We start from the raw sequence: 12,726 nt of genomic DNA on the forward strand, positions 1-12,726 counted from the left end.
ACAGTTCGTTCAGTCACTTTACAATTTTGTTTACAACATCTTCAATGTATTGGAAAGAACCGTACCAAAGACAATAATCTATTAAATTAATGTTTCCACCTTTCTATCTAAGAGCATCTCCACCATTGGAGTCTTTAGCAATATAATAGTAGTTTTTTTTTGAATAGTTAAGGATTCTATTCCTAATTGTATGTCCAATGGTGTTATCCATTATGGAGTCTTTAGATATTTTTTTTTTTAATTGAATCTTAGAAATTAAAAATTATGAAATTTGCAAAACATTTAAATTTAAAATTCATTTATTGAATGATTAAATGTAAACAATACTTCCTTGTTCATGCGGAAACGGTGTCTGAATAAATGAGCCAGAAATGTCAAATCTTCACTGAAGTAATCATTTCATAGACAGTTGTGGTCCTCTTCGCGGTTTCGTTCGACATATGCACGTTTTCTCGGTTTAACTGTTCGATTCTCGACGATGTTGTTCAATGTATCTTCAATATATTCATCGACAGCCTCATCCAAAACCGCATATAATCTTCGATCGACTTCATCTGCCATATTTGACTATCCTTTCTTCAAATCAAATCAAGAAAGTATGTTAAAACCAAAATCATAATTGTGCTTACACATTGGAAATGATTAAAATTTCAAGAAGTAGATTTTGTTTAGTAAAAAATAGTTTTTGTTTGTTTTTACAAAGACCAACTTTCAAGAAGTAGATTTTGTTTAGTAAAAAATAGCCATAGTAACGGCCACAATTTAGTTTGTATAGGTCATGTTTTAAAAAAAGGCCGGTCGAACTTCCTGATAGCATTCATAACTATTTTGTTGAGGCATTACTTGCAGTTGCAGAACATGGGAGAAGAAAAAACTCACAACCAGTAAATAGTCTAGCTTTACAAAAGGCTTCCCCCCATACCCATAAAACAAATCGGCAAGTGCATACATATCAGTCACATGTACTACCAATATACAGTCTCTTCTAGCTAATCACATGACCGAAAACAGAAATGAACGAATCAAATAGGTTGCTAGTGCATACATATCAGTCACCTAAAACCAAACCGAAGTACATCATTAACTCTTATCATCTATGAGATCAGTGAGCATACCTAAAGCCAAAGCAAAGTAGATGAAGGCAATGGTTGATGAAACGCAGATGCTTGAAATTAAAATATCATCATAACCTGTTTTGAGTACAAGAAGAGCAAATGAAATAGCTCTTAGCCGAGTCTACAAACAGACTTATAAAGGCAAGAAATACAAAGCTAAAACAAACAAAGTACCTGTGACTAGGTTCACATGGAAATAGTACTCCAACAATCCTTCTATCTTTCCCAATTCTTCTTCTTTTCCTCAGAGGACTCTCTCGAGTTCAGCCACACGCATAAGCAGCATTCTCACCTGGTCCTGCAGCATTCTCACCTGGTACTGAACATACATCAGAAAGTTATTAGTGAACTATAGTCCTACACACATATAACTAAAGTCCTAAAGACATATAACAGATCACTCATCACTTACCTTAAGTGCCTGGCACTCTCTCAGAAGCTTAGCCTGCTCGTGATACCATTCTTTGAGCCTCTCAACTTCTTCTTGAATAGCCATGACCCATGGTTGCCTGAAATGCAGCCCGTCATTCTGCAAAAACAGATAAATATTTGTCAAAACACAAAAAGAACCAGAATAAAAACAATACATACCTCGAAGTCTTTGCAGATGAAGTATCTTTTCCCAGGGAGGTAGTCGTACGTATCCTCTTCATCAACGGTTTCCTTCATGATTGATCCATAGGGGCACAGTTTGGGAATCCCCTGTTGCGCATTTGCAACAAAATCGAGCATGTTGTAGTAGTCTTTCCGTGCTTTCTTATCTCGAAGTTCTTCCTCCATTTCAGAACCTGCAAGAAAAATAAGTTATCAGATTCGTATATACCTATAAGGATAGCTAAACTCAAATGGTTTCGACTATCCTGAACCCTTAATCGATTTAGAAATCAATCCCGAACCCTTAATCGATTTATAAATCAATCCCGAACCCTAAAATGATTTATAACTCAATCCCGAACCCTAAATCAATTTAGAAGTCAATCCCAACTCGATTTGAAACCCTCAATCTATTAAAACCCCACGATAGAACCCTAAAACAACAAAGAAGCGAATCGAGATGCAGAAAATTAGGGGTGGGCAAAAAACTTAAACCAAACCGATCCAAACCAAACCAACCGAAGTTAAACCGATCCAAACCAAACTGTGCTCTTTATATAACCCAATTGGTTCATGTTTTACTCAACCCGAATGGTTTGGTTTGGTTTGGGTTCAAACCGAACCAAACCAAACCGAACCAAACCAATAATCCAATATATTTTTATCTATAAATAAATATATAAATATATATATATATATATATATATATATACATATTGTAAATTTTAGTTAAAGTTTCGTTTTCCATTTTTTCTTAACTTCCATATATTTTCAAAAAAAAATTCAAATATGATTCAAATAATCCTAATACCTAAAGATTGTACTGAAAACAAAACCTAAAAACTATAAGCATCTAAATTGTAGTCATCTCGTTTCGTTCATCTTCTCCAATTTTCATTCTCTAAATTATGTAACAAAGTTATTATAGGATCAATAAAAACAAAAAGGTAGATGCAAATAGTCTTTTAGTTAATAGGTTTTGGAATGCTTACAAGCCTTTGTTACGCTAATTAGATTACAAATAGTCTGCTATTTGCTTCTTATGTATTTCTTTCTTCGACGTGGTTAAGAGTTTTGTCATCGAGTTTTAAATTGTTTTTTGTTTCATAGATTTTTAAAGAAAACCAAACTAAATCTAAACCAAACCGAACCAAACTAAACCCAAACCGAACCCAAACCAAAGCTACTTTGGTTTTAATTGGGTTGAGTTTTATAAAACCCAAATTAACCAAACCAAACCGAACCCGAAACTAAACCGATATGCCCACCTCTACAGAAAATATCAAACCCAGACGAAAAACCGTAAATCGAAAAAAATTCCCAACTCGATTTGAAACCTTAAATCGATTTAAACCCCACGATAGAACCCTAAAACTGACTAAATCAACATGCATCAACTCCAGATGCAAAAATATTGAGCTAAATACCTCCGATTTACCTTCACCGTTTCACAATCGCCGAATCGCCTTTCGCCTTCGAGAGAACTTTTTTTTCGTGATGGAGAAAGAGAGTGAATGTTTTTTTCCACACGCGAAACACAACCCCCAGCCGGACCACTCACGCCTTGCCACGTCTTTAAGGATTTGATCCTTAAACGCCTTAATTAAGGATCAATCCTTCGGTTACAGAATTTTTTATTATTATTTATATGTCATTTGCCTAAGTAATCGCGCTAAGGACTCATTACAAACCAGCGTTGCGGGTGCTCTAACAGACTAACACTGTCTTTTTTTTCGCCGTTATCAATCAAATGTAGGTCCCCGTTTCATATATACTTATTTATGTTAGAAAATATTGTGATCCGACAAGCAACACCGTTTTGCGTCGCATTCGAATGCCACTATCATCTTTTTGTTGGTACAAGATCGATGGAGTTGAAGATAAGCCTCTTTTTTATCACCATCCAAAATTATACTAAAAGCCAACTGGTGCCGTTTCTTGATTTTGACTTTATTATGTTTCTCATCATGCGGTTTCAGGATTCAACACTCTTACACACATACACATACAACATATATACACTCTTAGTTAGATCCATGTGTATAAGTAATATGCACACTCATTATTAGGCGAAATGACATTATAACTAGAAGAGAAGTAGACACATAACCATGAAGCAAAGCAGGAACAAGTAGACTCTGCTTAGCGACTCATCCACCTGCATTGTCCGCCGCATTGACCGTAGACTTATGTCATGGTCGCTACGGTACGGTGTCATGTTCGTAGAAGACTCTCCAAATAGTCTCCGATATACCATTTCGGATACCACACCCATCACTGGATCAGGCATTCTATACATGTACCGTTGACTCTCACCTTCTCCTAAACGTTGACCAACTCCTCTTGAGTCATAAAGCGGACCGGATGGTCTGTTCGGTACGTTTGAACCGGACTGGGGTATTTTCTGCCCCCGGCCGTAGATAGGGACAAGCGTAGCGTCCGATACATCAGATTTGCAGACCGGACATTTTGGGGACTCCTTTTTATCGTACTGATCGACGCGTCTTCTTGTATTGTTGGTGGAATAAGTCCACTTGTATATGCAGGGCCAACAAAACAAGTGGCCACATAATGTCACGACCGGGTCACGTACTTGATCCAAACATATGTTGCAGTCGAAGTCTCCTCCGGAGTCACCCAATGCTGCTGAGTCTTCTACCTTCTCTATCTCCATTTTACTGAAATGTACAAGACAAACTCATTGACTTGACTAGTCGTTGTTTATAAAATGAGATTTCACCTAAATAGTATATACTAATGGTCTAGTGACTCTACTTCCAATATTGACAAAAAAAAGATCTAACCTCAATAGAGGTTTGAAAGCATTGATTTTATATATGGAAAGAAGAAATATCATCAAAGATAAATAGATCAATACAAACTAAACACAGTCAGCTACACACCAATCATGATCTTGCTTTAAGAAAAAAAATTGAGAGAAAAAGGAAGATTATGATAATTAATTAATTAATTAACAGAAAGGTAAAGGATCTCTGATAAGTTGAGGTTATGAAAACTTCTTTTTGGTAAAATGTTAAAATATTATATCAATTTTTTAACAGCGATTACAAAAAAAAAAAAAAACTAATAGCTGAATGTTGAAATTGAAACTAAACAAGTATGGAAAGTGATAATAAAATGAAACCCAAGCAGTAAAGCTAGCGTATTAACCAGCTAAGCAGGTTTTGAATACTTGACCTAATCACTTTCGTTTTTCATGCCTTGCTCTGTTTTCACTTAATCTCAAGCATACCGTTATCTTTCTGCATATAACATTTAATAAGAAAAAAACCAAATAACTAAAGAAACCGAGTAGTTTATTAAGCAAATAAGTGATGACAAAGAGGAATTTAATCAAATCACATCACAAGTAGTTCATTTGAATGATCTGAAACTGTCGTCTTCGTGCGTAGTAGCCCAAAATAAACGGTGCAGATCTATTGATTTTTTTTTTTGGAACACCAATATATTGATTATATATACGCCTTAATATATACACATACAAACGCAACGACATAGTTATATATAATAAAAGGTAATGATCCCAGGAGTTAAAAAGAGACGTACCCTTGGAAGAGGTTGTAGGTATATATATAGATCTCTTCTGCTTGAGTGCTAATTAAGCCTTTCGAAACCTGCAGAGATTTTGTTTGCTTTATGTGACAATGGCTTGAAGACGAGAGACGAGTTAAAAAGAGAGAGAGAGATGAGAACTGTTTGGAAGTAGAGAAAGCAGAATGGGCAAGAAGAATAACAGATAGAGAATGGTGCAGAAGCACAAGAGCTTATATTATACACACATACAATTATTATTTTTATCTTGTAAGGTGCAAAATTAAAATCCGCAAAAGTTATGATTTTAAAGAAGAAACGTCTACCTAATTAAAAATAAGTAGATAAAGTAACGAAACGCCATTCTTCCTTTTTAAAGCTTTTTTCCTATACCTGTTTAACTTCCGTAAGCCTCTTTCTTTATTTTATGAAAAGGTCAGCAACGGATGAGCATCGTTTATAAAAAAAAAAGTAAACAAGATAACATAAAACATGTTTATTTACAGCTAATAATATTTTTGGAACAATTATTATTCAGCTGATAAACCTATAAAAACGACACAAAACATTAGAAATTGCAAAATTTTCCCATAACTTTATCGATTTATCCATATCACAAGATAAGAAATTGGCAGCTTCTGTTTCTGGCAACACCATAGATACTCCCCAAAGTTTAATGACGTAAAAAAAAATTAAAGACGTGGGACTCCATGGCTGCACCGTTACGCCATTATTTTCCAATTGCTTTTTCTTGTTTTTTTTTTTCTTTTTTCATTAATTATTTGAAAACTTCTGCTTATTTCGGTACTTTACTTCTTTGTATTCTTTCAAATTTTGTAATTATTAGGTGTATTTTGTAATTATTAGGTGTTGATTAGTGACTTGAAAGAAGAAACGGTGCTGAATGAATAACAATATCAATTTGGTTTAGACAAAAAAATACTCCTTTTATTTTTATTTGTAAGCAGTTTTAGTTAAAAGCGTGAATATTAAAAAAAAATTTACTTTTGAAAAATAGCATTTAATACATAAATTCAACCAATAAAAAAAATGTATGAATTATTTGATTAGTCATATAACATGTAATAAATGTAAAAGGTGTTTTGGATTACGTAAACATCTTACATTGTGAAACAAATATTTTTTGTTAAAACTATTTACATATCAAAACAGAGGGATATCAAAACAGAGGGAGTATCAATTTGGTAAGTTGCTTCATTAAATAGAATTAGGGGAATAATAAATTTTCGTTGAAGCCTTAACTAAAGGCTTTATCAACCAATAGCCATATAGTTTAAACCACAAAAATAGGTTATACGTCAGGGGAAAAAGCCATTGGTGTTCACCAGACCATATTTAATTCCGTATTATTTAATTAATTGTCAGTAGGCAACCGCAAATTTACTCCTTGAAATGATAAAACATCGCCTAAATAAATGTATTTGTTGTGCCGTCACCATATGTTTGTGTCTAATGATGAAAAACACGGTTTTGAATTGAGATTCAAGCAGGTTTACCCATCCTGTACCGCAGCGGATTAGTCATCAAGCGGATCACAGCGGTCCTGTTCTGCACGGACTGCGGTCTTCAGAATGCCGGTCCAAACCTATACCGTAGAATATATAGACCTTTGCGGGCTATCCCGCGGGATGTCTTCTTATCAAACCGTCTTCTACAGCTTTCTTCGTGAATATTCAAGTGGAAGAGTTGTGTAAGAGAGTTGTAGAAAGCTCATTAAGCTTCACTAAAGCCTTATCAAAATCAATGCCATAAAACTCTTGTTTGTGCTTACGTTCTTAAGTTAAAAGCTTTTTTTGTTATCAGCATAAGATTTTATTAAGTTTGAATCTGATTGAGTTGTTGTCTTTGTAATAATTTGACTCAAGTGTTATATGTCTTCATTGAACCATCTTTCCTTATAATTCTTTGGATTTAAAAAAAGTTCGTGAATCACTTTGTAAAATTATACAATTGACATGATATACAACTAACTTTTCTCCTAAACAACATCATTGTAACCAAATTTAATTTAAGAAAAGCAATGTTTCACAGTACTGAAAACAAAATCAATCAACTTAAACAAAAAATCTCACGTTGTAATAAAACTATTCATAGTTGTGTGTAATAAAAAGAAAAAACCAAATCAAAACACTACCAGAGCTCGAATCATATCATTGGATCTCGAATCATCATCGCCGAAATTCCTTATATTTTCCGGGGAAAAAGTCACAAAAATCGCTTTTTTCTCACTCTCTCGTTTTTTCCAGATAAAATAATAAATGAAAAAAAAATGCGGATCCATGTAATTTCGAATGACCCGTTTCAGCCTATCCCGCAAAAGGTCCATTCCCGCGGTCCAAATCCCATTATTGCTATCTCTAGTTTTGAAGATTCATCACAGTATCTGCGATCAATTTTGTGCATTATATAAATAAACATATTGCCTGATTGTGCATTATATAAATAAACATATATTGCCTGATGTTTGTATTCACTGAAGTAAAAAAAATTATTTTCTCCGTTTCTAAATAATTCATATTTTACTATTTTTTATTTGTTTCTAAAAGATCAGTATTTTAGATTTTTTAATGTATTTCTAATAATGAATTATAAACTTCATAAAATATTAATTGACAATTTTGAATTTATTGAATTAATATTGGTTTAAATTAATGGAAAATTGTTATAATTTTAAAAGTTAATGCATTGATAGTTAAATATTAATTTTTTTATTTGTGAAAAAATCTAAAACATGCATTATTTAGAAACATATGAAATATTATTTAATTAAATTTTGTTAATTTTACTAAATAATAAAAATATATAAATGTGCCACCAGTTCAAATTGGTAGTTGTATTCTGCATTTTCTAATAAAATATTTTTATAAAACGATTATTTTATTTTATATATTTTTGAAAAAAAAAATATTGTACATATGAAAAATTCGTCAACAAAACTAGCTGACGTAGATGCTATATAGTAAATTAGATGTCGTGGCAACTGATTTGACGACTGGTGTATGATTTTACTAAAATATAAATAAAATGTATGTTTCTTAAATTTTCAAAAGCACAAATATATTTTTATACGGTCATATAAGCTGGTATAAATTAAACATATCACGATATGTTAAATATGAAATGGTCGTCTCCCCCATCACTCACGCATATCCGAACCGATTGTATAAACATAGCCATATCTCATGACCAAAACATTTTGGGTCGTATTATTCATAAGTTGGTGTTCGATTCTCGCACTAACGAGAGCATGGTGTTATATCTAACAATGACATTTTAGTTCTCTCGAGTGTTTTACAACTTCACCGAGGGTGTTGTTATATAAGGCATATACGTTTTAGAAATATCACTGATTAAGTAATAAGTGACGAATTGCACACAAAAAAAAGAGTAATTAACATTTACACCAAAAAAAAAAAAAGAGTAATAAGTGACGAACCTGTTGAGAAAATACATTCCTGGGGCAGACATCAAATTAAGAAAATACCTTTACTATTGTTTAAATATAAACATATGATAAAACATTGTTAACTGAACCTAAAACATATCTAATCACCCTACGGAGCACCCGTCTATCCCAAACCCTCGGGGATGGTGTAGTCGTAGACGGCCATGAGTGCGAGTGATTTTTTGTGTCATATAGTTCATTTGTAAACAATGATAACAAAAGGACTGGAATCCGAATACAGTTCTAACTTGTATTATATATAATACTATTGTTCAGTCGATAAAAAGAAATACTTTTGTTCTAGACGTAGATATAAAAATAGATGTACAAGTCTGTGATAATGTTTTCAAAGTCTCATATCAAATTATTGGAGCAAGTTGCCTTTAACGATTCGAAGAACTGGGTAAATAAATGGGCGTCTCCCAGTTGATTATGGATATCAACTAGTGGTAGCTGAATCAAAATAATATACTTATTCCTTTTCTTTTCTATATACAATGTTTGTTTATTTGATGGTTTTTCAAAGATTAAAATAGTAAATAGTATTTCTGGCATATCACTGATTCTATTGTTTATTCTACTTAATGATCCGGTACATCCGCAACATTTTTCTCTCCTCCTATAACTCAAACAAAAATAACAGCAAAAAAGAGTTTAAGAAAATCAAATGTGATAAAGACAAATACAGAGAAGGAAGAAACATAAGCATGGAGATTTCTCCTCATTGTTTGGTTTCTCTTCTTCTAACCCTTCTTTTGTCTGGACTCGCCTCGTCTCTCCACATCTCTCGTAATTTATAGTCATTTGATATTTTATTCATGTCTATAAAACTTGTTTTAGAGTTCTTTTTAATGGAATGTATATACGTGCAGTTGATGAATTTGAGTCACATCCAGCCACAAGCCGAGCTCTTCTTCAGGCAAAGACACGTAAGAAATATAATCTCCCAAAATTTGAATCATTTTTTTGTTGCTAAGACAAAATTTGAATCATTGATCGTAATAAGAACTCATGCATGCTCCATTGATGATTAGCATATCCGAACTCAAATTATAATTAATAAGCAAGATTCATATTAATGATCTGATAAAATAATAGCATGCAAGGAAGATTTTGCGAGCAAGAATTACACAATTATAACGAGCAAATGCAAAGGACCAAATTATCCAGCCAAGGCATGTTGCTCGGCCTTCAAGGACTTTGCTTGCCCATTCGCGGAAGCTCTTAATGACGAAAAGGCAGACTGTGCCTCTACAATGTTTAGTTACATCAATATCTATGGTCGTTATCCTCCCGGAATATTCGCAAACATGTGCAAAGAAGGCAAAGAAGGGCTCGATTGCTCCAACGTCACCGCTACCTCTTCTGCTCATGCATCACTCCCTCTTGTCTCCTCCACACACGCAATGCTTATCACCGTTCTCTTTTTTTACTTCTTCTGAAGACATATGTTACGCTATGACATGAGATATATTATATATGATGATTCCGTCGTTATTATATAATTAGTTGTTGAGTGACCGACCCATTAAGTCGTTCTTGCAAAACCATAGGTGAAAGTTTTCTTTCTTGTGTTACGCTCTCGTGAACTATTTGTTTTTTTTTTCTCAATAACATGCATAATGAGGGGTTAAACCCATATGATCTCGCACCAACAACACTAGTATCATCTGAAATGCTGCAGAACCTAGTGGTCATGAAACTAGGATGTCATAACATGTGTAACTTTTGGTAACTAATAATGGGCTGAGTTAATCTCCAAGGCCTTTTATATAAGAAGGCATGATTATCAAGAACGACAAATAGGAACATGCCTCTTGGTGGTATATAAAGTTTTCCAGGGTGTTACATATTAACCGAAAGTTACTATAATGAGATGAAATTAAAAAAAAGGAGATTTTTTGTTGTTTTTTTTATCAATTGGAGAAAAAATATGGCAAACTCTGACAAATGAGAATAATGGAAAAGGTCACCGATGAGCAGTAACAAGCGTCTCGATGAATCTTAACCCATCAAACCTTGGAGCAAACTTTTCATCTCCTTCATCTTCCGAACCTTTCTTCTTCCTCTGTTTTTCTTTTAAATCCTAATGAAAACCATCCAAGTAATTATAATATTACAATTAGTTACCCTTACACATCCGAACCAATGAAAAGCACAACCTATTTAGGGAAAGTTTTTTATTTATTTATGGCAAGTCTTTCATATTCAGCAAAAAGCTCGAGTGAGTGAGTACTTAAAGACAAGCAAAAACAGAGGTACTTAACTATGGTTAAACCCAGAAAAGAAAGGTTTTTTTACCTGGCGGGAAAGATTGGTTTCCGGCAAAGAGAATGATAGGGAGGTGTTGGTAGACGCGGCGGAGATGGCCGTGGCGGAAGCGACTGCAGAGATAGAGGCTGCAAGAATTCCAGATTTCTTCATTTCTGACGGTTCAAGTTCGTTTTCTTCTACTCTCCTTTAATAAACTAAATAAATCTGTAACCGTTGGCAGATGAAGAGAACGTGTTAACTTCCGATAATGGACGGTTTATATACGCAACGGGAAAAGTTAAACTATGCTATTTGACCATTTATCTATTATATTCCCTTTTTGCCCCTTCTTTAAAATGCCTTAAGCATGTTAAACTTGTGTGTCAGACACAGTTAGAGATGATTTGTTTTGATAGAGATGATTTGTTTTGATAGAGATGGGTATTCTCGTGTGATTTGCAAATTGATTATCTATTTATCTTCTAGATGAGTTTTAATTGGACAAGAATGGAAGGAGAGGAGGGTTAATATCGTCAAAAATAACAAAAAAGTAATGGACTTTAGACCTCGAAGTTAGAACCACACAAAGAGCTACATGATTGGTTGATCTTATAAACGAACATGGGTCCATCATTGGTTATTAAGCCACCCACGTGTCCAGGACATTGCTGCCATTGTTGAGTTGGTGTTTTTCAGAATACGAAGTCAGCTTCTTTATTACACTGATTATACTCTTCTTTTATGCTGATAAGATAAGGTTTTTATGTGTGGATAAATGTCATATGGCATTGAACAAGTGGATGCAGACTGACTTGTGGCAAAGAGGAGCTTAACAAATCCAAATCCATATGGTTTTCTGGTGAGATTTTTCTACGTCAAATTTAATGGTGCCACATTTATTCTTACATTATAACCTCGTGAAATTTTTACTCAAATTATGTTCGATTATTTTTCTTTTCTAAACAAAGTATTCCTAGTTAGGTAGAATAATTTACTAAACTTGGTCAAATGATATAATCGTTCACCTAAAGCATCTTATGGTGACATATAGGAACCGCTTAACTAATGTTTTATTATTGAAGCTTTTTAATTAGGATGTATGGATAAAAATCAAAGCAAAAACTTTGCGGCTAGTTTCTTTATGGGTTTTATGATAATATAATCCACATATCTTTACTTTTTCACCGGCCAAAATTGATTAGGTCATCCACATCCGTATCTTGATGTGATCATATCGAAAATCAAGAACGTGAATCATTTTACCACCAAAGGTGATCGTGGAATGTCTGCAAGAGTTTGAAAGCAATAGTTTATTACAAAGAGTTGAAGAGAAGAATCCGAAGCAAGTCAGTGTGTTATATGTTGGAGTCCTTGTCCATAGAGACAATAACGCATAGTGGTAATCTCGAGAAGCGGTTTAATTCTAATGATAACTCCAAATAAGGTTCAGATTTTGGAGTAGTGATCAAAGATAAATATAAGAGAACCACCAGCAGTGAAAGAGCAATACGATGGTTAGACTACAAAATACCAAGATCAAATCTCATCCAAGTCCAACAATTTTACTTTGAGTGTAGACCTGGTTGCAGAGAGAAGCATGTTTAGAAACAAATCAAGGAAGAACTTTATCAATGTCGAGAAGCTTGTTTCCTTCACATAGACATTACTGATCAAGTGATCATAGAGCATTCAATTTCAGTTTTACAATCACACATGATATCTTCTTTCCTCTACATCAAACCTAAG

The 12,726-nt window shown here is 33.7% G+C and overlaps 3 protein-coding genes across 6 annotated transcripts; 1 reads left to right on the forward strand and 2 right to left on the reverse strand.

Moving 5' to 3' along the window:
• Positions 1 to 3,638: 3,638 nt before the first annotated feature.
• On the reverse strand, positions 3,639 to 5,808 carry LOC106376161 (E3 ubiquitin-protein ligase RMA2). Of its 4 annotated transcripts, none has more exons than XM_022694837.2 (4): positions 5,588 to 5,808; positions 5,277 to 5,344; positions 4,908 to 4,972; positions 3,639 to 4,387 (listed from the first exon to the last, which is right to left on the reverse strand). In XM_022694837.2, the coding sequence occupies exon 4, from the start codon at positions 4,381 to 4,383 to the stop codon at positions 3,796 to 3,798; it is 588 nt and encodes a 195-aa protein (XP_022550558.1). In that variant the 5' UTR covers positions 4,384 to 4,387; positions 4,908 to 4,972; positions 5,277 to 5,344; positions 5,588 to 5,808; the 3' UTR covers positions 3,639 to 3,795. The 4 variants fall into 4 exon arrangements, with proteins under 4 accessions (XP_022550558.1, XP_048600282.1, XP_013671680.1 ...); XM_048744325.1 differs by having other exon boundaries at positions 5,655 to 5,685; XM_013816226.3 differs by lacking the exon at positions 4,908 to 4,972 and having other exon boundaries at positions 5,588 to 5,804.
• A 3,563-nt stretch (positions 5,809 to 9,371) lies between these two features.
• LOC106452817 (GPI-anchored protein LLG3-like) lies at positions 9,372 to 10,707 on the forward strand. Its single transcript, XM_013894996.3, has 3 exons — positions 9,372 to 9,516; positions 9,600 to 9,656; positions 9,826 to 10,707. The coding sequence occupies exons 1-3, from the start codon at positions 9,435 to 9,437 to the stop codon at positions 10,167 to 10,169; spliced, it is 483 nt and encodes a 160-aa protein (XP_013750450.2). The 5' UTR covers positions 9,372 to 9,434; the 3' UTR covers positions 10,170 to 10,707.
• Positions 10,531 to 11,419, reverse strand: BNAC01G20820D. Its single transcript, XM_013816234.3, has 3 exons — positions 11,298 to 11,419; positions 11,029 to 11,205; positions 10,531 to 10,813 (listed from the first exon to the last, which is right to left on the reverse strand). The coding sequence occupies exons 2-3, from the start codon at positions 11,149 to 11,151 to the stop codon at positions 10,697 to 10,699; spliced, it is 240 nt and encodes a 79-aa protein (XP_013671688.1). The 5' UTR covers positions 11,152 to 11,205; positions 11,298 to 11,419; the 3' UTR covers positions 10,531 to 10,696.
• Positions 11,420 to 12,726: the final 1,307 nt, after the last annotated feature.

This window comes from Brassica napus, chromosome C1 (genome assembly GCF_020379485.1).
Source record: "Brassica napus cultivar Da-Ae chromosome C1, Da-Ae, whole genome shotgun sequence".
NCBI lineage: Eukaryota > Viridiplantae > Streptophyta > Magnoliopsida > Brassicales > Brassicaceae > Brassica > Brassica napus.